The sequence below is a fragment of the Phoxinus phoxinus genome, assembly GCF_949152265.1.
Source record: "Phoxinus phoxinus genome assembly, chromosome: 14".
Classification (NCBI taxonomy): Eukaryota; Metazoa; Chordata; class Actinopteri; order Cypriniformes; family Leuciscidae; genus Phoxinus; species Phoxinus phoxinus.
Genome location: NC_136889.1, coordinates 21,051,210 through 21,075,824, shown reverse-complemented (window position 1 = coordinate 21,075,824; position 24,615 = coordinate 21,051,210). Strand labels below are relative to the sequence as shown.

General features: G+C 39.3%; 1 protein-coding gene across 3 annotated transcripts; it reads left to right on the top strand.

Annotated features, from left to right (window-relative positions):
- The first annotated feature begins 1,220 nt into the window (after positions 1–1,220).
- Positions 1,221–24,561, top strand: nin (ninein (GSK3B interacting protein)). 3 transcript variants are annotated; one of them, XM_079635221.1, is made up of 26 exons: positions 1,221–1,534; positions 5,036–5,227; positions 5,458–5,545; positions 6,656–6,828; positions 8,296–8,341; positions 8,414–8,586; positions 9,709–9,852; positions 9,940–10,098; positions 10,188–10,324; positions 11,654–11,794; positions 12,076–12,250; positions 12,421–12,531; positions 13,001–13,090; positions 13,183–13,309; positions 13,425–13,516; positions 13,760–15,012; positions 18,767–18,865; positions 18,955–19,006; positions 19,171–19,308; positions 19,434–19,511; positions 19,606–19,752; positions 19,834–20,001; positions 20,080–20,205; positions 20,838–20,933; positions 22,396–22,512; positions 22,623–24,561. In XM_079635221.1, the coding sequence occupies exons 2-26, from the start codon at positions 5,045–5,047 to the stop codon at positions 22,836–22,838; spliced, it is 4,329 nt and encodes a 1,442-aa protein (XP_079491347.1). In that variant the 5' UTR covers positions 1,221–1,534; positions 5,036–5,044; the 3' UTR covers positions 22,839–24,561. The 3 variants fall into 3 exon arrangements, with proteins under 3 accessions (XP_079491347.1, XP_079491348.1, XP_079491349.1); XM_079635222.1 differs by having other exon boundaries at positions 22,399–22,512; positions 22,623–24,525; XM_079635223.1 differs by lacking the exons at positions 22,396–22,512; positions 22,623–24,561 and adding an exon at positions 21,373–22,085.
- The last annotated feature ends 54 nt before the right edge of the window (positions 24,562–24,615 follow it).

Here is a 24,615-nt window from a genome sequence, read left to right as displayed (position 1 = left end):
CTATTTACAACGTTGGATAACAATGCTTAACGGTAATTTATATTATTAGCCTTTGGCTTGATTATGTTACCAAACAGCTAATAATGTGTTGCAAATGTTACACAAATCATGTTCTCGTTTTATTTTATTTTATTTACTGAAAGATATACTGGGATAACCTGGCTTCTCTTGAGACTGCCCTGCTTCAGAGAATAGTTAATGATATGCTTAAGCCCGCCCCCCTCGTGACGTGATTGGTTACAACTCAAGGTAGTTTGTGACATAAGAAACACAAACGATTTCAAAACCCTTTTTTTTCACTGCAGTTTTAAGGAGAAAATATTCAGCTATGGTGCTGACTGATGAATTTGTACATGGCTTGTCTTAAAGCATATTAAAAACACCACATAGGCATCTAAACAACATTAAAAACTTGATTTTCACCACAGGGGAACATTAAGCCACTGTTTTTAACATTGATAATAAGAAATGTTACTCAAGAGTTGCAATCACAAGAATAAGTTATATTTTAAAAATACAAAAGTTATTTCAAATTGTATTAAAGGTAGGGTAGGTCAGAATTGTCTAAAAAAAACTTTTATTCAAATTTGTTTAAACTGTCTTTATATACCAATGCATAATTAAAATGCAAGTACTCTGAAATAGAGAGTATAAAAAACCGAGTGGCTCTAGAGTATTTAATCTTCAATAAACACAGCTCATTAATTCCATTCACTCCCACCTAAAAACGGGTGCGCGACTGCGCGCACGTGGGCAGAGCCAGTAATAGCGGCGGTAGTCATGGCGACGGAGAGTGACAGTCGCGCAAGCCAATCCTGTGATTCGTCCCGAATGGAAATAATGAGCTGTGTTTAATGAAGATTAAACGGCCTAGAGTCACTCGATTTTTATACTCTTTTTATCAGAGTACTTACATTTTAATTATGCATTGATATATATATAGAAAGTTTAATCAAATTTGGTAAAAAGTTTTTATATAAATCCTACCTACCCTACCTTTAATATTTCACAATGTACTGTTATTACTGTATTTTTTTTTTAAATCAAATAATTACAGCCTCTGTAAGAGACTTGTTCAGATATATTAAATCATTTCACCTACCCCAAAAAAGATTATTTGACAATGCGGCGCTCAACAAAAAAAAAGCGAATAAATCTTAATTGTATCAATGCGAGAGTGAGAAATGAGAAAATAAAGAACTCGTCTGTGTCTTAGCCATAGACTGTAGCTCAACAGTTGTTGTAGTTCCTTCACCATCCTGCTGGAGGCGCTGTTGCGCGCTGTTTTTCTGCTCGTCTCCTCCTCTTCCTCCTGCAGGGCCTTTCAAAATCTCCCTGACCAACCCATTAGAACAGACAATGTAACACGCTGACCCGAGCACTCAGCAGAGAGACAACTCGTTCACCGCTTTAGCTCCGGTATTAGATCCAAACACTAGCAGACCGGTTCAGTTTGAGCGCGAGCTCTGGATCAAACTAATGGACTTCTAGCCGAATAACGGAGAGAGAGCGCGCGCATCTGTGGTACCGCCGGGTATGTTCTGAACTTTGACTTGATCACACACAAATCTCAGTCATCTCACTCCTAACAGATTCATGCATTCATTTTGAACATTATGTGTCCTGCATATGGTTTACTGAGCTTGTGTCGTAATTTGATTTGGTGATTCATTTGTGACTGACAAAGTTCAGAACTTTGTATCTTCTACATGCAAAGATTTGTATTAATATTTTCTTATAGCACAAACCAACCTGAGAGTAAATGTTTGGTGAATGAGGTGTTTGTGTAGGCTTTAAAGCAGTGGCAGTGTTTTGTGTATTTTGTGTATGTTTAATGGCGTGTCTGTTTGTGTATTTAATGTTGCTGTGTGTATTTATGTTGCTAATAGTTACTGTTATGGACTGATGACCTCGATCATCTGAAATTGCAGAACTGTAGACATGTGAAGAGGGAAGTTGGTTTTCAACAGGTTGTTGTGTCATTGTGTTAAAATGACTTACTGTTTAAAAGTCGTTCAAAACTAAGTGGAAACCGAACCAGACACCACAGTTATGGAATGAGTTTTCTGTCTGAATCAATCCTTCTGTCTCTGATGTGTGTCTGTTATTGTCTTCCTTTGTGTCTGCTTCACTGCTGGACACTTGCATGATGCTGAAATCTCTATGATTGTTGATTAGGTTTTACTGGATTGCTGATGAGCTGGGCTAATATTAGTTATTAGAAATTAATATGTAAAAGTGATATTTAATATTATACCTAACATTTGAAAGATTTCTCAGATGTCTCATATGCTATTCTCTTATCCTGTTCTAGCACTATGAGAGACCTGTTGCTGCTACCAGAGCAATTCAATGGGTGCCGCTCGCTGATGGCCAACAAAGCAGACTTTGACATATATGATATTTTCTAGTAAAAATTACTTAGGAAAATGATTTAAAATGTATTCTTGCAGTACAATTGTTACTTGTGCGTTATTTGCTGGGATAATGGTTCCAATGGTCATTAAAAAAACGTAAACCAATTGGGATTTCCAGACCTGGAAATATTTTTTAAATGCAAAATAATTTGCATTTAAAATTTACAATAGTACATCCATTTTAATTTGTTCCAATTATGCTCAGTGTTTAAAAAAAGTGTTTGCTCAAAATTCCTATTTTTGATTACAATCTCAATAAAAATAAATATGAAACGAATGCCAAAAAAAAAAGAAGTAAAAAATCCAATTATCACAAATTCATTGGTTAAAAACTGTGGTTACCCTGTTTACAACTTTTGTATTTAAAATTAATCTGATATTAAACATTACAGCTATAATTGTTCAGACTGAGATTGAAAAGTATTCTGATTGATGCTGTACATTTTATATGGTTAGAATAAATTGCCCCTGACTCGTCCATATACTCTGAATCTATTCTTCCTGAATAGAGGAACACCTGGCTACTCTCAGACGTCCTTGTAAGGGGCCGGTGATGTCATTGGCATGGAGCAGATGGGCACCAAACACCCTCCCCCTTTGTGTGTGTGTGTGTGTGTGTGTGTGTGTGTGTGTGTGTGCCATCTACTGAATAATAATAAATGCATACACACACTTATATGCTTGTAAGCCTTTCAAAGGTGTCAGAGCATCTTGGGACAAAAGACAACTACTGCAGTTGTGTTTGATTGTGTTTAGGGCTGCACAATATTAAATAAAAATGTGATAACTTGTTAAATAATTCAATATGCAACACGATAATGCTTTACTTGTGTAAAATAAATGTAAATTATATTTAAATATATTTAAAAACTGAAAATTATATCACCAACATACATGTTTCACTTTCTGTTTTACTTTAGCATTACATAAAAAGCAAAGTGTCATTTTAACGTCAGTGTAAACCAGGGGGGGTTTAGGCTTTCGGGTAGGCCTACATTAGGTTTATTTGACAACAGAAATTGAATAATCAAATGTAAATATAAAACATTGCTTAGTCTTCACTGTATGAATTAAATGTATAGTGATTCTTAGTCGATTCCAGAAACACGGAATTGAACACCCTAGTGAATACTCACCAAGATTTTGTCATAACACACATTTTGTGTATTTGGCCGTATAAGCTGCGGAAGAGAACTGAATTTGGAATCATGCTTTGTCTTTGTGTGCGTGAGTACTTTATTGAGCTTATTATATTCGCTTATACATTAACAATGTCACACGTACAGTCATGTGTCCCGTCTACTCTCTACGTGACCTTAAACTTGCACTTTTTTTTGTAATCTTTTCGAGTGTTAAAATCATGCAGTTATCGCAAGCCGTTGTGATATGCACATTTGCGATTTTTTTTCAATAATTTCAATACATCATGCAGCTGTGATTGTGTTCATCATCTCAGTAGTTGTGTGTCCTGACATTGGCCTCTCTCATCTGTGCACCGCTCTGCATTTAGCCCACAGATCTCTTCTCTTCCTGAGCGGATGGATTTTGTGTGTCAGAAATAGTGCTGTAGGTCTGTATGCTCTCCATTTTTGTGGATCAAGCTTAAATGTTCCCTTTGGATCTTATATGCACATACTCTCGATATCTATGAGCACACAATCATTGCGTGTGCTTGCATTGAGTAAAACTTGCATGCGAACAACCATTGCAATTTTAGTCTGTCCGGTCGTGGTTCTTTTGGAGACATTTGTACAGTAGAGAATTACATTTGTAAACTGATAATTATTTTCTTGTTATGGCTAATTATTAAAATTGTCGAAATAAAAGACGAATAAAATACTAAAAAGTGAAATCAGTTTTGAAATTTAAATGCTGCAATTTAATTTAGTCATCACAACATTATCATTTTAAGTATGAAAAATGGATATTAATTTTAAGATTTGTTAAAAATTACATTTTAACCGTGTTAATTAGTGTCTTTAAAAATTAGCATGATTATTAATTTTTGTTAGATTATTGCAAAAGTTGTTTATTTATTTGTTTTTATTTAAATAAATTCTCCTCTTTAATTAGTAAGTTATACCGGTATAATACATTTAATTGAATAATAAAACAAAATTAATCATATAAAATAAAATCAATAATATTGGTAGATAATTGAAATGGTACCGATTTATTACGCATCCCTAATATCCTCATGTACAGTACACCTATTAAATCAAAAGATTGGAACCTGACATGGAAATTAGCCCAGAGTTTCTAAATGCTCCTTGTCCTTCTGAACGACTAAAAGGTTCATGGAAATCCATTAATCAAGTCTGGGAACGTTGTTTGAGTTTACAAGAGCTCTGCTGTTATGAAAGCTGTAGTCCTTTAATGGCTGAAATCCAATACAGCCTCTCTGGTAGAAGTGACCAGTGTGTGTCAGGCACTTGCGGTTGAGCTCGCCGTTCTTCCTTTCCATTTTTTACTCTTTTTCTTTGGTTTCTGATGGCTCTTTTTGCATCCTTGTGTTTTGAACAGGAAGACATTGGAGTTATTGTGAGTGTGGAGGTGAACTATCTGCCTAAATAAGCCAAATGTCAGTAGGCAGAATGTGTAACTCCGTGTCTCTGTAGGAAAGGCTGATGGATGGAGCGAGGGACCAGTATGAGGAACAATTGAAAGAGGTGTTTGAAAGTTTTGATGGCAGTGGTTTGGGCTCTCTGAGTCCTGAAGAACTGACCGATCTCTGCCGGGCCCTTCAGCTGGAGGAGAACACACTGAACACACTCTTACACACACTCCTGCAGGACCAGATCAGTGCACGGGTAAGAGAACATGCATATTTTATTTTAGTTTAATATTTTTTGTTATTTTTTTATTTTATTTTTTTATGCTGAGACATTTAATACTGTTTTTACTGGGAATTTGAGTGTGGATTACATTTAAGAAACTTTGTATTTTGTACAAAATAAACAATATGTAAAACAAGAAGCTGCAGTCTTTATAGACTTGGATGAAAAGAGGAGTGGTTCATTGCTACTTTTTAATTTTTCAGGTTGATTTTGAACAGTTTAAGGATGTGCTGATCCTCGTGTTGTCAAGTACAAACACAGATGATCCAGAGGAATGTCTTGAACAGCCAGGTAACATCCTCATAATGCAGCTTATTATGTTAAGATCAGGGCTGGTAACCAAAATAATGCAGGTTTGAATCATATAATGATAATCTTGAACACGCTTCATTGATTACTGACCTTCATTGATCATTTTAAATGTTTGGCATCAGCAATAATTATTTAACTCTAAATATATATTGGTCATTGTATACCCAGCTGTCTAGATATTGGCATTAGTATTTACCATTTAAACTCCATTTTCAAGCAATCATTATCTAACATGCTGCAATAAATATTTAGGCTACCTGCATGGAAATAATCTGTTTAGGTATAATATAGTCTCTTTGTGTTTGCCGCCATTTTTTCTTGAGTCTGCTTGACTTATGACTATTGTATGAGACTACATTACAAAATTAAATTAGAAGATACATTTTGACTATTTGCTATAATTGACTGTAATTGAAACTGCAGGTTGTGATCAAACGGTTTTGCTCGGCGTTTGGAAATCCTGATGTAACCGAGGATGTATTAAAAGCCAGACAGCGGGAGCTCAGGGAGTAAATAGGAAGGATGTGAGGTTAAATCTGGATTAAGAAGGATTATTCTGAGAAGAGTGAGAGTGTAAAGGAAGACTATTCTACAGTATCTTAAAACAAGCTCTTCTCTAATTATGACATCCGCAGTTAATGATGGTAGTCTGGACATTGCTATGTGGTTCCTATGGTGTTTTTAGAACATCGTGTGGTTTATTACTGGCCGTCACCGTTTCCAAGTCTTTATGATATTCGGTTTCTTAAAAGTACGACTTTTTAGGACAGAATTAATACTTTTAATCGAGTAGGCTATGCATTAAATTGATCAAAACTGACAGTAAAGACTATTACAAAAGATTTAAAGTAAATGCTGTTCATTGCAACGTTCCATTTAAACTTTAAAGTATTGACAAAAATGTTATGAAGCACAACCTTTTTCTACAATGATAATAGTAATAATAGTAAGAGCAACAAATCACAAATATTAGAATATTTTCTGACTTGGCGATCCCTTGCGCAAAATTTGTGAAAGAGTGTTTGATTTTACTGTGCAGAAATGTATTTATAGTTTAAATGTTGCAAGAGTCCTTTTGTCTCCCCCTAGATTCCCCAGAAGTCCAGCCACGCTTTGTAAAGGGCAGTAAGCGCTATGGCCGTCGCACTGCTCCGGAGTTCATTCACACACACACTGATTCACACGCACAGGCTGAAGATGAGGAGGAGAAGGATGAAGATGCTCAAGAGAGCGATGACAGGACTGTACCCAGGAAACGTGAGGTAACAAACACAGACATGAGTTGGTGAAGCTTAAGGTTGTGGCGCATTCTTCTCGTTTGGAATCATCTGTATCTGAACACACAGATAAGATGAAGGTTAAAGTTGTGAGTCTCCTTGAGAAAACGTCAAAATTATTTCAGGCGCAAATTCTGAACTAGCTCTGAAAAAGCAGAAACACACGGTCTGGTCTGTGTGTGTGTGTGTCTTTGCCCTATGCTCTGACAGCAGTTCAGTGTGTCACTGAATTAATGAGATTTTAGAGTCTCAGAAGGCACATCCCACTGGCTTTAAAGCACTCAAACTATCGAGCAATGACATCTTGTCATGAAAAGATTTTTAGCAAATTCCTGCTGGCGTGTGTTTTGTGAGCTTTTGTGTGTGACTCTGGCCACGCTCTCCAGCAGGTGCACATTGATACACACTGCTGCGCACAGCTCTCTCTGATAGTCTGATGTGTGAACAATCCTCCAGTTCTATGATAGCAGATGTGCGGGGTGTGTGTTTGGAGGGGGGTGGGTGTCTATTGACGAACAATGACCCCTCCCTACCCCCTGAATTCCATTGCAAGTATTCTCCATCTGCTCCCTGCACCCCCCGAAATTTACCCGGTCCATATTTGAACACGCACACAATGATCTTGACTAAACAATAGGGAAGTAATTGATTGAGTGGCTTTGTATTCATATATTTATTTTACTTATTTTTTTATTTGGTTATTTATTATTAGTAATTTTATCTAATATAATGTTTTGAGAAGTCGATGTAACCTCACCAAGGCTGCATTTATTTGATAAAAAATACACTAAAAACAGTAATATTGTAAAATATTCTTACCATTTAAAAGAACTGTTAGCTATTAACTATTTTAATACATTTATAATGTAATTTATTCCTTTGGCAAAACTTAATTTTTAGCAGCCATTACTCCAGTCTTCACTGTCACATGATCCTTCAGAAATCATTCTAATATGCCGATTTGCTGCTTAAGATATATATATTTTTTTATTATTGTCATTCTTGAAAACAGTTGTGTTGCTTAATGTTTTTGTGGAAACTGTGATGCGTTTTTTCCCCCAACAATCTTTGAATAGAAAGTTAAAAAATAGATTATTGTAACCATGTGAATGACTTTACTGTCACTTTTGATCAGTTTAATGCATCCTTGCTGCATAAAATGCATTATTTCTTTTCAAGAAAAAGAAAAAATCCCACTGACCCCAAAATTTTGAATTCCTGCCTGTATAGGCAGTGTTTCACACATTGCTTAGGTGATCACTGAAGGCATTTGTTTTGACATTGATGCAGTAAAATTAAATTAGTAATGTGACAGTTAACACCCCTCCTTATACTGTATGTTCACCTCTATTAGATATTCTGCTGTCTCTTTATTGCTCAGTATTGCCCCCTCCTGGGAGTGTGAAAACAAGAGTTTTTCATTTGTGCTTTTTATTTTTATTTTCATTATAGCGCTGGAATGCTGACATGAGCATTTCTGAAGAGTTTGAAGCAGAAGGTAAGGTTGAATGCTCTCAAACCCCCTAGACATCTTCCTTTATGCCAGAGATTTACACTGGTTTGTGTGCAGGTCAGATGCACCTCTGGAACCCTGATGAACCCAGTACACCACAAGGCAATGCAGTGCCACTCTGTGACTTAGAGGAGCGTCTGCAGAATGCCTGTCATCAGCTCTCTCTACCAATAAACGGCATGGCCACACTGCAACAGCTACACGCACTGTGCCAGCGCATAGGCATTGAGGTATTTTCCATCATCACAACCTGAGATACATTAAGGGCCCTATTTTAACGATCTAAGCGTGGTCTAAAGCGCACGGCGCAAGTGCACTTTGGGCGTGCCCGAATCCACTTTTGCTAGTTTAAAGTCGGGAAAAATTATCTCTATTCTCGTAAAGAGTAATGGGTGTGTTTCGGACGTAACGTGCAATAAAACAATCAGAGTCTCCTCTCCCATTCCCTTTAAAAATCAGTTGCGCTGGCGCCATGGTGGTTTCGCTATTTACATGGCGGAATTTTCAAGCGGAAAGACTGAACGCTTCTCTAGCAAGGAAACTGATCTGCTTGTGTGCAAAGTTAAAGCACAAATTTTTCTTTTTATTTGTTAAGTAACAAAAAAATACTGTGCCATTGACCAACAAAAAAGTGGTCTAAAGTCAATGGCGCAGTATTTATTTGTTATTTAAAGGGGGCATTATTAATATGAGCCTATAGGCAGGTACACAACGCGCGTACACTCTGCTTATTACACACACAGCAGCACACAAACATGCCAAATATTAAAAATAAAAGGATTACAATGTAAATGTTATTGAGTACATAAAGATATGGTGGAATCTGGTTTGTCACGTAGATGGTCTGCTCCATTTCAGTTATCAGCTATTTCAGTTGCCTCAAAATAGCAACGCTCCAATAATGCACCTGAACACAACTCGTTTTTAGACCAGCACGCCCATGGCTGCACAAATGGGCGTAAATGCATTTCCTATTTAAACAACGCATTTAAACAACTGCACCACGCAGGACGTCAAAATTATAACTGCGTCAGGCTGAAACTAGCAAGAAACACTTGCGTCGCGCCTGGCGCCGCATTGCATAGGGTGTATGATAGGCAGAGGTGGAAAGTCCAGGTTCAGAAAGTAAAAGTCCTCCTCAGTATTTTGTTCCAATCAGCTGGATTTGCTAATTAGCACAGTTTTTCAGCCAGGAGATAGAACTAATTAGTGAAATCAGAGTTCATGGGTGGAATAAACATATGGCAGGACTTTTACTTTCTGACCCCTGGACTTTCCACCTCTGATGATAGGACCCTAAGTGGTTAAATACCATATTAACATGCTGTTCTTGTGTTTTTGAATGTTCCCAGGTGGGTGAGGATCTGTTGCAGGGTGCTGATGAAAGTGTAATGGATGTGCAGGAATTCATCTCGTGCATAATAAACCACAGCAAACCACCCACACCGTCAGTATCTACACCCTACAGACAATTAAAGAGACACCATTCTACTCAGGTAGTACACAAAAATAGGTTGTACGCAAAACATGCTTAAATATGATAGTTAAACCTCTTTTCCCAATCTCTCTCGGTCTCCTTCAAGTTTGATGAGTCGGGCCGAAGGATCTCCTGTGCTTTGAGCAGTACAATCGGTCTGCGGGTGTTTTCGGATTTGGATGATGGATCGGGACACGCTCCTGTGGAAAATCTGCTTTACCGGTGGATGGAAGAGGGAGTGGACAATAGCTCAGAAATCCTACAGGTAAAACGCATAGACGTTGTGCATCTACACAACTCTACATTTAATCTGGGATATTCGTAACAAGTTTTTATGTGTGTGTCTGTCTGTAGGCTCTGGATTTTAATCTGGAAGGTAAAGTGAATCTGTCTGAGCTGACCGTTGCTCTAGAGAATGAGCTGCTGAGCACTAAGAACTCGATCCACCAAGCGGCGCTAGTGAGCTTTAAGGCAGAAATCAGACATCTGCTGTGAGTCCATGTATTTGAACTCTAGCTCATTCCAACTCTCACAGCTCACTCAAGCCCGGTCTAGATTTATCTAGAACTGGAACTTCTCCAGCATACTACTGCATGATTCATATTACTATTTTGTATTATCCTCGTAATAATCATTCATTAAATCAAACTCATATACTAACACTCATGCCAGCTCATTACTCTAATCATCACTAGAGCACTGTAGCTATTCATTCTGCATCATACTGATCACTTCAGTTTGTTAATAACAGTTACTCCAGCTCATTCTAGATCAGTGGTTCTCAACCAGGAGGCTGCAAGATGGCTTTAAATTATTTAAAATAAGACAAAATATATTCGGTAAAACGGCAACAAACAGAAAGAACAAAAATAATCACATTTCTCATTTTAATGACCTCAACACCTATAATTTTATTTGAAAATCAGGATTCCCACAGTCTTTTAAAAAAATTTAAAGTGTAATTTCTAGATCTGGAAGTGTAACAAAAATGTATAAAATATTTTTCTAGTGATGTAAAACTAGAAAAAAGGGATTACTAGTCCTACTAATAATAAACCTATTAAAAATCACTGAAAGTTTCAGGATAATGGACTTCTGGATAATGAATTTGTCATTCGAGTGCTTAATTCTATTAATGAGAGGGGAATAATAATCTAAATTGCTTCACTCACTCCAGTAAAAGAGTGCGTATGCACTGTCTCAAGCCGGAGACGGGATGGGAAACTTTAGCCCTGGAGAGTCACTGTCCCACAGAGTTTTAACTCCAACCCTAATAAAAACTTAAATGCCTGTAGCTTTCTAGCAATCCTAAAGACCTTGTTCAGGTGTGTTTGATTAGGGTTGGAGCTTAACTCTGCGGGACAGTGCCCCTCCAGGACCGAAGTCACCCAGCCCTCTTCTAGAGTGTGCGGACGGTGCGCACATATTTACGCTAAGATTGCGTACGCACATTTCAATGCCTCTTTTTGTGCGTAGACAGTGTCTATACATCATGCCCCAGATCTTAGTTTGTAATTTCATTTTGGACTCATTCCAGATCTCTTCATTTAATTCAGACTCACTCCAGATCACCTCAGCTTTGTTAGTTTGACTCAAGCTTATTGTTTTCTCTTATTATAAATTGTTATTCTGCCTAAATCCAGGTCCTTATTCAGATTTACTTCACACACTCAGCGTCACTCTAGCTCATTAAGACTCTCTTTTAAATTGTCTTCACGCACTCTCCATCAATCTGGCTCATTATTCAGATTCACCTAAGATCATTTAAAAATCATCAGAGCTCCAGATTGCTTCTAATGTCATACTTCTTTGTGTGACAGTGAGTGTGTTGACCTGGAAAGGCGTGAGAAGGAGAGGATTCGCTTTGATCTGGACAAAGCAGAGAAACTGAAATCTCAGCTGGCGTCTGAAGTGGATGACCACCATGCTGCCATCGAACGCAACAACGAACTTAACCTCCGGTAATATCTCACTTTCAATAATTTCATAATTTAACCATCTTACTCTTTAAATGCAGAAAGCCCTTAAAGATTTCAAATTTTCCAATCTCTTCTCTGCATATCATCTGTGATGTGACATTTTCCTCAACAGTATCTGTGTTTACCTGCAGAGACTTGCTGCATAAACACAGAAGGCCTGTTCTGTGCACATTGATGATCTGTGCATGTGGGTGTGAGCATGTGTATTCATGCGTCATGTGCATGTGTGTTTATGCCTTGTCCATGCATGCAATTATGTACAGGAAGTTGGAGCAGGAATATAAAGAGAGTATGACTGCTCTGAAGGCAGAGCTAAGTAGAGAGGTGGAGCTTGTGCAGCAGCAGGCCAATCAGCAACGAGAAGAGCTTGAACAGGGAATTGGCAAGATGAAAGATGATGAAACCTTCTTACGAGAACACCTAACTCTCACCATTAAAGTAATCAGCATTTTGCATTTGATTTGTTTTTTTTACTTGCAGTATGAATTGCCTGCTACATGTTTACATCACATTTCTGTCAACCTGTCATATTGATTTGATTTGATTTTCTGGTTGGAATTGAAGAATGTATTGTATGTGTTTGTCTTCAATAACTTTGTGTTGTGTAGGAAAATGTTCGCCTGGAGTCAGAGCTTATTGAGACCACAGAGAAACTGGTGGAGGCTGAAAACCAGTTGAACAAAGTGCAGAAAAATCTGGACGGTGTTTTGAAAGAGAAGGTACTGAAATCAGCACAGATGCAGACATCAATATTGACATGAGGAGAAACATGTAGATTGATAGTGACATCACCAAAGACGCCCAGCTTTGCTAACATCACATACTCGGGTTTGCTCAAGTCTTGAAAAAACTGAATAAATGAGGTTGTCTAATTTTAAAAGTGAAATTTCTAGACCAGGGAAAGCTACCTACATTTTTATAACTACATGGACATTTTTATATATTTATATGAATATAAATTTTTCTAGGCAAGAAAGGATTTTTTTTTCTGTAAAAAATATTTATAAATTCTTATCTTTAATCCTTTATCCAGTAAATCATTAACATTTGGAAAGTTGATATTGGCCACTGATTTAGATCCTGTCATTTATGTCATATCATTACTGATTTAATTTATTTTTGCAGTGTTTTTATTTATTCATTGTATTGTGAGTTTCTAAAATGTCCTTTTTGTTTCTGTGTGTGTAGTTTGGTGATTTGGATCCAGACAGTGCAGAGTTTTACCAGCAGGAGGAGCGTCTCCGACATCTGCGCAGGAACTACGAGGAGCAGTGCAGGGTCTGTAACCTCTCTGTTTTTGTATACGTTACATTTGTTTCATTCTATTATTCTGCCTGAAATTCACATCTATATCTGTATGTGTATTGTAGGAACTGCAGGATCGTATAGATGAGCTGGAAGCTCAGCTGGAGGAATATCAGACTTCAGGTCACACACCCTCGACACATCCCGGACTGAGTCTGTCTGATGAACTGGCCAGCAAGAGTTCAGACCCAGGTAACATATACATGTGTGCTCATACTCATAGACACCACTGAATGAATGCTTACAGTTGGATTTCATCTTCTGCCACACGTAATGAGCTGTGCTTGTTGTGTGTATGCATGTGTAGGTTCTCAAGAGCGGCAGCCATTAAACATGAGTCTTGAGACCGAGATGTTACTGGAGCAGCACCAACAAGAGATAGAAAACATCAGGGCAATGGTGAGACATCAGGGCGATGTGCATACTAAAGCTATTAAAAAATATAAAGATTTATCAAAAAGTGTATGAAACCAAAGAAGGGGTTAGTGTATTTGCATTCATATCAGTAAAGAGATCGCTCAAAAATTCTGACAATTTACATTTTTAGGTGAACTATACCTTTAAGATGAAATTAAATCCAAAACTGTCCTGGATTGTTCAAAGAATAAAAGATGTACTGTTGCTCTCTTATCTCCTCTGTAGATTTATGATGAAAAACGCAGCGCAGAAGAAGAGAGAAGTCGTCTCTCTCTGCAGCACCAACAGGAGGTGCAAGTTTTGAGGGAGGAGATATCAAGAGAACTAGACAGAGCGAACAGGTTGGAGCAGGACATTTCTGCCCACCATACTCTCCACCAGCAGGAGCTTCACTCTCTCACGCAGGAGGCGCAGGAAGCCAGAAGCCGTGCAGAACAGCTGGAAGCGCAGGTGCAAGTTCTGGAGGAGAAACAGACTGCCCATGAGGAGCAGAGCAGAGTGCATGCTGAGGAGATGAGTTTGAGAGAGTCAAAGCACCAAGAGGTGCTGGAGGCAAGTCTGCAGGAGCAGAGAGAGAGACTGCAAGAAGAGAAGGAAAAGGAGGAGAAGAGGCTCATGGAACAATGGAAACAAGAGCAGAAGAGCTATGAGGAGGTGCTAAGTGCTCAGCTTGAGGAGATGCAGCAGAGAACAGAACAAGAGTGTGTTGAGCTGGAAAAGAGGCTGAGGGAGGAGTGGGAACGAGAGAAGCAGGAGTTAGAGGAGGTCAGTAAGGAGGCGCTGCAGGCCGCGCTGGAGGAGAGAGAACGGAGGCTCGAGGAGTGGGAACGGGAGAAGCAGGAGCTAGAGGAGATCAGTAAGGAGGCATTACAGGCTGCGCTGGAGGAGAGAGAACAGGGGCTCGAGGAGTGGGAACGGGAGAAGCAGGAGTTCGAGGAGACCAGTAAGGAGGCACTGCAGGCTGTGCTGGAGGAGAGAGAACGGATGCTCAAGGAGGAGTGGGAACGGGAGAAGCAGGAGCTAGAGGAGATCAGTAAGGAGGCGCTGCAGGCCGTGCTGGAGGAGAGGTTGGAGAGGGAAAGAAGGCTCAGGCAGCAGTGGGATGAGGAGCGGGCTTCATTAGAGAACAAACATCACGCTCTGCTACTACAGCGTTTGCAGGACGAGAGGGAACTCCTCCGGACTCAGCAGGAAGAGAACAAGAGCATTATAATTGAGCATTGGGGGAGAGAGAGGGCTCAGATAGAGAAACAGCATGAGGAGGAGCTGCAGGCCTGTTTGGAGCAGGAGAGAGAGAGACTGCAAGTGGAGAGAGAAGAGCAAGAGAGAAGATGGCAGCAGGCGCTGAATGAAGAGCAGGGCCGGATGGAGGAGGCGCACAGGGAGGCCATGCATGAGCTGTGTGCCAAACACAGCGAGGAGAGGGAAAGAATCAGCAGCCTTTTGGAGAAACTACGCACAGACATTGCAGAACAGAGGTAAGACACACACTTTCTAACTGAAAATAACCTTAAAACTTTGAAATTTTTACGTGTGAAATAATTTAATTTCTACTGATGCATGTCCTCAAATTGGATACACTGCAAAATATTTTTCTTAAGTATTTTGATCAATCTTTAGTACAACTTTTGTCTTGCACTGGATCCCCCATTATGTGCCTCGTGCCAGAGTCCTTTATCTGTGAAGCGTATTTAATTGAACTGTGGTGGTTTTCATTTTTTGAGGAAATTATATTTAATTATTTTTAAATGTTAATTATTTTTTCTTTTTTTATTAAAGTTTCCTTTTAATTTAAGTTTAAGAATGTTCTTTTTGATAAAAGATGTAAAAAAAAATTGTATAGGTTTTAATCTTCAATATATTCAAATGTATTATATTTCTACCTATTTAATGCCACGGTAGCTGACATGGCATAAATGACAGACAAACATTTTCTTTAAGTATAATCAAGTTTTAAAAAATTGCAGTAAAACAAAATGCACTTATATTAAATATGCATTCTCTGGAAACAAGTCTTAAGCAGTGTTGTTTCTCAAGTAATAATAGAGGAAACAAGTAAATAATGTATTAAACTGAATTAAAAATCTTGGGGGAATTTGGTCCAAATAAAGAAAAAAAAACTCCAACTCTGCTATTGGAGAGCTTCTATTCTGCAGAGTTCAGCTCCAAACACACCTGAACCAGACCTAAATCAAGGTGTTCAGGGTTACTTTACTTTACTAGGCTTAAATTACATGCATGTGTGGTGAAGCAGGGTTGGGACAAAAGTCTGCTAGAACAGTGTTTCCCAACCCTGGTCCTGGAGTACCCCCAGAACTTTACATTTTAGGTCTTGTCCACACTAAATCGAGAAGGGGATGAGAATCGGGATTGAGAAAAACTGCTCCAGGAGCAGGGTTGGAGACTCCTGATATATAAAGGTATCAAAGCCATGCATCTCAAGCCCATGTGTGATTATGTGCTTTTGGATTTAACATCACTTAACTTCTCATCTTGAAACATACAAAATCACTGTCTACTATTCTTCATCTCCACTCATTTTATATGTGCCATATGATATGAGTTGGTGAGTATTTCTTTTAGGTAATGCTATAAGCTGTTGATGTTGATTGGCCGTGTGCAGGAGAGAGCTGGAGAAACAATTCTCTCAGCGACTCGAAGAAGTGGAAGTCCGTTTCAATGGTGACCAGGAGGCGGTGTCTAAACGTTTTGAGGCAGATGTACATAAACTCGAGCAACATTACCAAAGTGAGATTGCAGCACTTGCCCAACAGCATGCTGCAGATCGTGCCCACTGGGAGGAGGAGTCAGAGGCAGCCACCAAGGAGGCGGAGCAACAGTGGAAGCTGTTGAGGGAGGCGCTCAAAACGGAGAACCAATGCCTTGAACTTGCATACGCACAAGATATTAAAGCTCTGACAGACAAGAACCTACAACTTCAGGCCGAACTCGAGGTTTTTGTCAGTGCTGCTCGAGCAAAAGAGATTGAGCTGAGCCGTCAACTCAATGAGCTGCACAAGGATAGGATGGATGCCAAAGACTTGCTGCTGGTACAAGCAGAGAACAAAGCCACTGAGCTGGAAGAGATGCTAAAACAGGCTGTGGATGACTTCATCCAGGAGCGAGCGGAGCTGCAATGGAGTCTGTCTGCTTTGGAGAGCAGGCGAGGGGAAGTACTTTCATTCACTGAGAGCATGGAGCTGAAAGGCACAATCCAGGAGGGTGAGGAGCTCCTCTCCTCTGAATTAAAGGATGAGAGAAAAGCTCTGCTTGCAGAGAGAGACACACTGGCATTGAGAGTGGTGCAGTTGGAAGGAATTGTGTTGCAGTTGACAGGAACTACTGGAGAACCTTCTGCTGAAACCTTGGGGGAACCTTGCTTAGAGTCTCCTGAAGGAATCCATGCAGAATCCATTGGAGAAAACTGTGAAGAAACTTCCAAAGAATCCACAGTACAACCCTTTGGTGAACTCAACCAATACACGTGCACAGAATCTACTGATGAAGTCAGTCCAAAGCACCTCATATGTGAGGAGTCTTCTGTAAACAGAGATGATGAAGAGGAAGCAGCCATAATGGATGAAGTTACTGACTCTGGGCTTGGTGATCCACAGCAACACGGATGCCTAGAGATTGGAGTTACAAATGATATAACTTTAAACTCTTGTGCTGATGAATTAGATATGCCTGATGTCAAATCTAACAATAGTGGAACAGAAACCCCTGATTGTGCCTGTCTTATAGAAGAGAAGGAAAAGACTGCGGAGAATCTCAGTAATCCTGGAGTCGATGGTTCTGAAGATACAGCATTGAACGAAGAGTTGCAGAATGCTGAGAGGAATAGTACAGAGTCTCAAAGAGATGACACCTCGGAGATGTCCGAGGAGGGTATTTTGAATGGCACAGAAATAGAAGCTCAAATCTTGGTTGAGAATGAAGCTTCCTATAACCAGGAGAGCTTGCAAGACCATGAATCTCCATGCACAGATGACACCCTGATCGAATACAATTGCAAACCACTTGAACTTGTTATTGAAGACAATCCAGCGGTCGGTATAAGCATATCAAGTCTTGAGAATGAATTTACGGCTTTTGCAAATAAGGTTTGTAGCCTAACCACAGTTGACACAGAACTGGACAAAGTTGCTGATTTCAGAGATGTATGCATACAGGAGATCCTGGATCTTCAAGAAACAGTGCTGCAGTACAGTAAAGCTGCAGAAGGCACTAGCTCCCACTTGCAGAGCCCTAAATGGCAGTATTTGGATAGAGAGAATATCATACATCAAGTACCAAATCTTTTTGACCAAATGGAGGCCTCAATCAAAGATGTGCAACTTGCTGAGCTAAAGATCTGCTTTGAGCAAAGCATCCAAGAGAACTTGCAGCTTGTGGAGCGCAACAGAAACCTGGAGGAGAGAGTCAAATGTCTGGAGGGTAAGATGCATGTAGTGCTGGACCTCCACAAGCAGCAGGCGTCTGTCCTGGAAAAGACTGCACAACTCCGAGTGGAGAATTCCAAACTGAAGGTACTCCTCCAGGAACTTGATAAACAGGATAAGGTGCCGCAGTGGGACTCTGACTCTTCCGATACTTCAAACAACTCATCCAGCAACTCCCAATTAAAAGAGAAGTTTGCTGCTGTAGCAGAGCTTGAATTCTTCTGCACGGAGTTTGAGAAGCAGAACTTACAACTTCGCAGAGAACTTGCTGATCTGCAGGACAAATCTCTCAGGATCCATGAACAAATGCAGGAACGGAGGTACCATGTGATGGTCCCCTTTGTCCTGCTTTAGTAGAACAGAATCCCCAATTTCCTCATCCCGTTTGCCCCCTGCTGCTCAATCACCTCTGTGTGAGTGCCTGTTTAGACCCTGCCTTTTTGTCAGAGATAGAGGCCCGACCACCACCATTAATCTCTCCCACACACTCACAAACTCTGGTGGAGTTGTACTCCAGTGTTGTGACAAAAAAAGATCTGTCTGTGTAGTGTAGCTGTTGTATACCAGTTTTGACCCAATCTTTGTCTAAACTATTAAAAATGTCCTATGCAAACATGTGGAGCTTGTTATAAATTTAACAGGCTAAATGAATGTTTGACCAAATCTGAAAAAATTTACGCTGGACTAATGCTCTATGCAACACAAACTGATGCATCATTTTGTTATGCTTGGTCATTATTGTACTGAATTTAATGTCACCAAGTGGATTTACAATGCCTTCTCTGTTTAGGAGTGAAGTTTGTCATCTGGCTAAAGAGAACTTCATTCTGAGGCACAAAATCTCAACAGTGAGGGAGGAGGACCTTAGAGAGAACCAGGACGACCTGCGGTAAGACAGGCGCACTGCTGTTTTACATTGAGAGTTCTCAATTTTCATACCAGAGCTGTTGAATGACAACGAATAATGTCTTTCTCCAGATTACAACACATGAAGCAAGGGAAGAGATCGGTACAAGCTCTCAGGAGACAGGTGAGATTTAACTCCATTACTCAGAAAGTTCAACTTTCATATAGGGAGGATTTCTTATGTTGCCGTCATTACAGTGTATATTTAAAAGCACAGAAGTGTTTAAAAATCATGTAATGAGCCCCGCATGTCCACAAACAAACACTCTTAATGTCTTTTTTCTCCAGCTCTCAGAGCCTCGTCGCCTGGGACAGCAGCTGGAGGAGGAGAATATTTTATTGCAGCCTAATGCAGATCATGTGCTTCGACATGCGCTCCAGGAAGTAATGCGTCATCATGACAGCTCAACCAATGAAAAGAATGGGGTATGGTTTTAAATGTGTAAATTTCATAGTAATATGCTCAGTTTCATGACCGGAATGTTCATTATATTTATCTTTTTCCTCCTTACCCTGTCATTCTGAATGCACATATACACGCATGCTTCCAGTTTTGTGATCGGGAGGAGATTGTTTCCAGAACAGAAAAAGAACTGCTTCGATCAGAACTCAATCGGTGCATAGAAAAGGTACAAAAAGCACACACAATGCAAGACCCCCTCATTGCCCATTTTCTCTCGCATCTGACACTTTACTTTACAAATGTTTCCTGGTCTCCTTCAGGTCATGTCACTGGACTCATCTTTACAGACACTCACTCAGCAGAACGTCCGTCTCAAATCTGATCTACGCATCACACAACAAGAAAGGGATGCCCTCAAACAGGAAGTGATTTCTTTGCACAAAAAAGTGCAATATGCCAATGAGAGGGTGAGTATTGAGGACAGGAGCTTCTGTTATTTCATTAGATGAAGATTGTAACAACTCTCCCTTCCTCTTTCTGTACATCAGTTGCTGGAAGTCTCCGTTGTGTCTGCTGGTCAGCAGCAGGGGAGGCGTGTGTGGGCGGAGCTTTCTGGGCTGATGGAGGCGGAGCATGCCTCTCTAACTGAGAAGAACCAACAACTCAAGCGGCAGATGAGCGAGATGAGCTCAGAGCTGCAGATGTCAAAGGATCAGGTCAGAACATGTTTACTAAACACCTCTAGCAGCCATAGGATGTGTGCAAGAATGATGATTATGATGTTCTTTTTTTAGATCCGCCATCTGGAGGCATTAAGTGTGAAACAGAGAGGACTCGTGAAAACTGCAGATCAAGAAAAATCTGCTTTGAAACATGAACTGGAGGCTCTGCACACACAGCTGCTATCAACACGGAACAAGGTTATACACAAGTGTTTTATACACGTATAGCACAATACACAAACCTTAATGTACAATGAAGCTATACACAACCCCAAACGGGTAACCCCACCTCAAACTTAGTTTGAGCCAAAATTGTGTAGAAACTTTTGCTGTTTAAACTTTTCAAATGTATGAAACCATTTAAAAAGTACTTTCTACTTAGTATGAACATGTACTGTAGTAGATCTACTTTCTATATAGTGGACATGTATGTGATTTCGGATGCAGCCTGCAGGTGCGCTCTCATTTTCCACTGCTCAGAGAAATCGTATTTTTTCTTATCGGGAATTTCACTTGGGAGCGAAAAAGTTCCCTATTTAGATTTTACTCATCCAAGTTGGAGTCTCAATTTTTTTGCCCTGGCCAACAGAAAACTGCTTGGTTTGAAAGTGACTTCTGTGTCAACACTGTTGACATTGGACCTATTTTTGCATGCAAAATTCAGTCTGTCGCTTTATCTACCTCTCCATGATTTTATGGAGTACTGGTATATATATTATATTTATAAACTTTTCTTTTTCTTGTCACTATTTGACTTGATACATTTAACACTCATTATCATGTGCACAAACACGCATTTGCTCATAATAACTGATTCTCTGTTGTTTCAGGCTCATCTGTCTGCAGTCTTGCCTTCATCTCCTCTACAGTTTCCGGGGGAACAGAGAGGACAGCACTATAGTGACGGCCCAGACTTCAACATGCAGGTAACACACTCACCCAAACACTCCGCATCACAGCCAGCATGAGAATTCTCTCGGGTCAGTGCATACTCTGTCACGGTGTGCGTATATGCTTGTGCAGCACTCTCTGAGGAGTATTTAGTGTGCGTCTGGTCTCTGAAGTGTCAGGTTTTCTTTGGTGACTTGGGCTCGTCTGGTGTCTTTGTTTGTTTGCTTTGTTCTGGAAAACACTTGTCATCCTTTGTATTCACACTCTTTGAAGCGTGTGGGCAGCACTGGGTCAGTTTTCTGTGTATTAGCAGTGTTAGAGCGCCCCCTAGGTTGTTTAAATGAAAGGTGTTGGGTGTGTCTTCATTAATGGCCTTATATGCTTTGAGTTTGTACCTATGTAAGTCAGTTCTGTCACAGCTGTGCGTGGATATGAGATGTTTGTATATAGCACTGTGTGTATGTTTCTCTGCAGGTGTAAGAGATGTTACATCACTAACAGACATAGGAGAGCGGCAACCTGTGACATCACCTCCCATTTGAACTCTGACCTTTACTCTGTGTACCCCAATCACCGAACCCTTCCTGACAGATTTTGTTGTTTTTGTTTGAGTTGTTAAGGCCAATGTCCTCTGTCTGATTTAGAATGGTAGTGATTTACATCTGCCACAAGGTGGCGTCATACTGCATATATGCTCTTGGCTGTGAGTCGTTTCCTGTCATCCAGATAATGGCACATATATCTGGTAAAACAAGCTAAGATTTTGACATTAAATACCATTAAGGGCAGTACAATCTATGTTTGAATTTATTTGAAGATTTTCAAGCATTTGAAAAAGCAGTATTGTTTTTGTTTTTTTAAAAGTTTGCACTGTTATGGCATCAGTTTTAACATGATACCGCTTTACAGCTGAAATGAATGATTGTTCTGAGATAAATCCAGCTTTTGTATTTTCTTTTCTTATTTATTTTATTTAATGAAGACTCAATCCATCACTTTATCTACCTATACATGTTTTTACTGAACATTCTGGCATTTATAATTAATGAGTGATGTTTATTTATTGATTTTATTTTATGTTATGTTATGTTATGTTGCTTTACTTGGTTTAAATGTTTTATGTCCATTATTGATGTGAATGTGTTTTTTTAATATAATAGTGAGACCAAATAAACTATTAGGTGAAATATTTTGCGTAGTGTTTAATTTTTATTTTTATGCTTTACTCTTGATTGTCCGTGACCTCTTTACATGTCCCTAATTTTACACTATTAATATTACTAAAATAGTTTTCTTACAAGTGTTTTCATTGCTCATAAATCAAAACGGGAAAAAACTCAATAATAGATCATATACAAGTAAGGGAAGGTACAAGACTATGCAAGGTTATTAACTGTTAATTTAATTATTCTAAGAGCAGTTGTGGTGTCTAGCATAACTAAGGCAACGGATTGACCAATTGACCTTGTGACCTCTGACCTTGATCTGTACGCCCAGCAGGATGAGCGGGAGGTGGCGCTTTTACAGATGGAGGAGAGAATGAGTGAAGTCGAGCTCATGCTCAGAAACCTCAAACTGTTGCTTCAGGAGAAAGTGTCTCAGCTGAAAGAACAGGTACAGAAATGCACAAACATGCTCCCCTGCCCTTTGACACATTCTTGATGCTGCATTTTACTCCAAACCAGACTTCCAGTTGAACCGTTCTGTTCTCTCTGCTTCTGTAGTTGATCAGGAACAGTGAGTCCGACGTGTTGATCAAAGACCTGTACGTGGAGAACGCTCAGCTGCTCAAAACCTTGGAGAAGACCGAACAGCGTCAGAAAGTAGCAGAGAAGAAGAACTTCCTGCTAGAAGAGAAAATTTCTAGCCTCAACAAGATCGTCCGTGACCTCGGCCCTTCCCCTTTGACCCCTGCGCCCTACCACTTTACACGCTCCTGACTTTACTGTATTACACACAAGCCATTCCAAACAGTCAAGCTACAATAAGGACAACAAATGCAGGTAGTCCATATGACTTGTGCACTATATTCTAAGTCTCTGAAGCCATACGAAAGCTTTGTGTAACTGACCGAAATATAAGTATTTCTTTACTGAAAATGTTCCCGTTTGCCATACAGCTCAAATCTCTTTCCCAATCATTTTCATTTCTGGGTGAACCATTCCTTTAAAGAGAAACATCTCTATTGTAGTCTTCCGTTTTCTTTCAGGAACGAACATGTCACAATATTCCTTGTTTAAATAATTCTTGCCCAAGGCATTTGCAAAAAAAGGGGGTTAAGCCTGTTAGTAGTGTGTTGAAACCATAGAGCTTGAAATTTGTGGTTATGATAAGGGTGCAAAGCACTTGAAGTGGTTGACCAATCACAACATACTGGTCCAGATGACCAATCACATTGCACAGAGCACATTGTGCTTTTTGTAAGGAGGTACTTCATAGAAGCAGGAACTAAACTGAGTGTTAATAACAGATTGGGAAGAGAGGAGCTGCAACAATGTAAAATAAGTGAAAATTTAGTTTTTTAGCATTCAAGCATGAAAACATATTCTTAGTAGACCCCAAAATCAAGACTAAGGGCATATGGCTGCTTTATTTTAATTTTTTCATTGCTCTTAATGATTTGATTTGAATTTTATAGCGGTTTCTTTTTACTGAGCCGTACTGTAATATTTCTGGTGAGTCTGGACGTTAAACTGCAATTGGAAGGTTGTCTTAAGGAATGGTGAAATTCCTTAGGCCTAGGGAAGCTTGTCCAACAGCTGAGGCCCCAGTGTACACACACACACACGCACACAGCCGCCTGTCATTACATAGTTTTCAGTGAAATGTAAACAAGGTCAGTGATTCCCTATGTCTCAGAGAAGGAAATTAAAGGGCAAATGTCACACTGTTTATTCCTGTTTGTTATAGTGCATTTTATGTCTTCAGGATTGTTTAGTTAATATAAACCTTTTCACTTGAGAATGTGCACCAAAAAAATAAAACATCCCATAACGTTACTTTAATTGCAGCAGGACTTTTTGCTGTATATTTATTTTGTGTAACTATTTTTCATTTATGAACTGTAATCATGCATTATGAGCACTGTGAATATGAATAATAGGGTATCTATTAAAATATTTATGTGGATTAAAAGAAACTCCGGGCTTGGAGACTTCAGCCTCATGGTTACCACTGTATAATTTTGTGTGGAGAAGAAAATTGCTGGTTATGAAGTTTCATTTCAGGCGTCTCTCAGCGAATGCAGTTTACAATCTTTGGTGGAAAAATGCACAGAGATTTACAGGCATTTAAACATTTTGAAATTGCTTTGAATTTGGTGTCCCTGTGTTTTTAGCATTGTAACAGCCTTCGGTGAAGTATATAAGCTATGCTTTACCACTATTTGTTATGAAAATGACGTTAACTTACTTTTACGTGTTAATTGTATAACACTTGAATGTAAAAACATAAAACTTTCTTTTTTGTAAAAAATACATAAAAATAATAGTTTTAGGAAACATTGATAATGAGTTTTCCTTTTGAATGCATAAATATTGCACATTTCTCTTTAGCAATATAGATGTGAAAACTTTCTTTTATAAATATATGGAAATTAAAAGTACCGAAATAAAGGTTTTTACTCCATACTTTTATGTCCCAATTGTTGTTAAATCCCTCAGGAAATAAAGACAAATAAAACAGACCCTATATTTGTACCCTGTTCGTGAGAAGTGC

Coding starts and splice junctions, on each gene's coding strand:
- nin (XM_079635221.1), top strand. CDS start 5,045: ATGGATGGAGCGAGGGACCAGTATGAGGAACAATTGAAAGAGGTGTTT. Junction 8,342..8,413: donor TGAAGAGTTTGAAGCAGAAG/GTAAGGTTGAAT, acceptor GTTTGTGTGCAG/GTCAGATGCACCTCTGGAAC. Junction 12,532..13,000: donor ACGGTGTTTTGAAAGAGAAG/GTACTGAAATCA, acceptor CTGTGTGTGTAG/TTTGGTGATTTGGATCCAGA.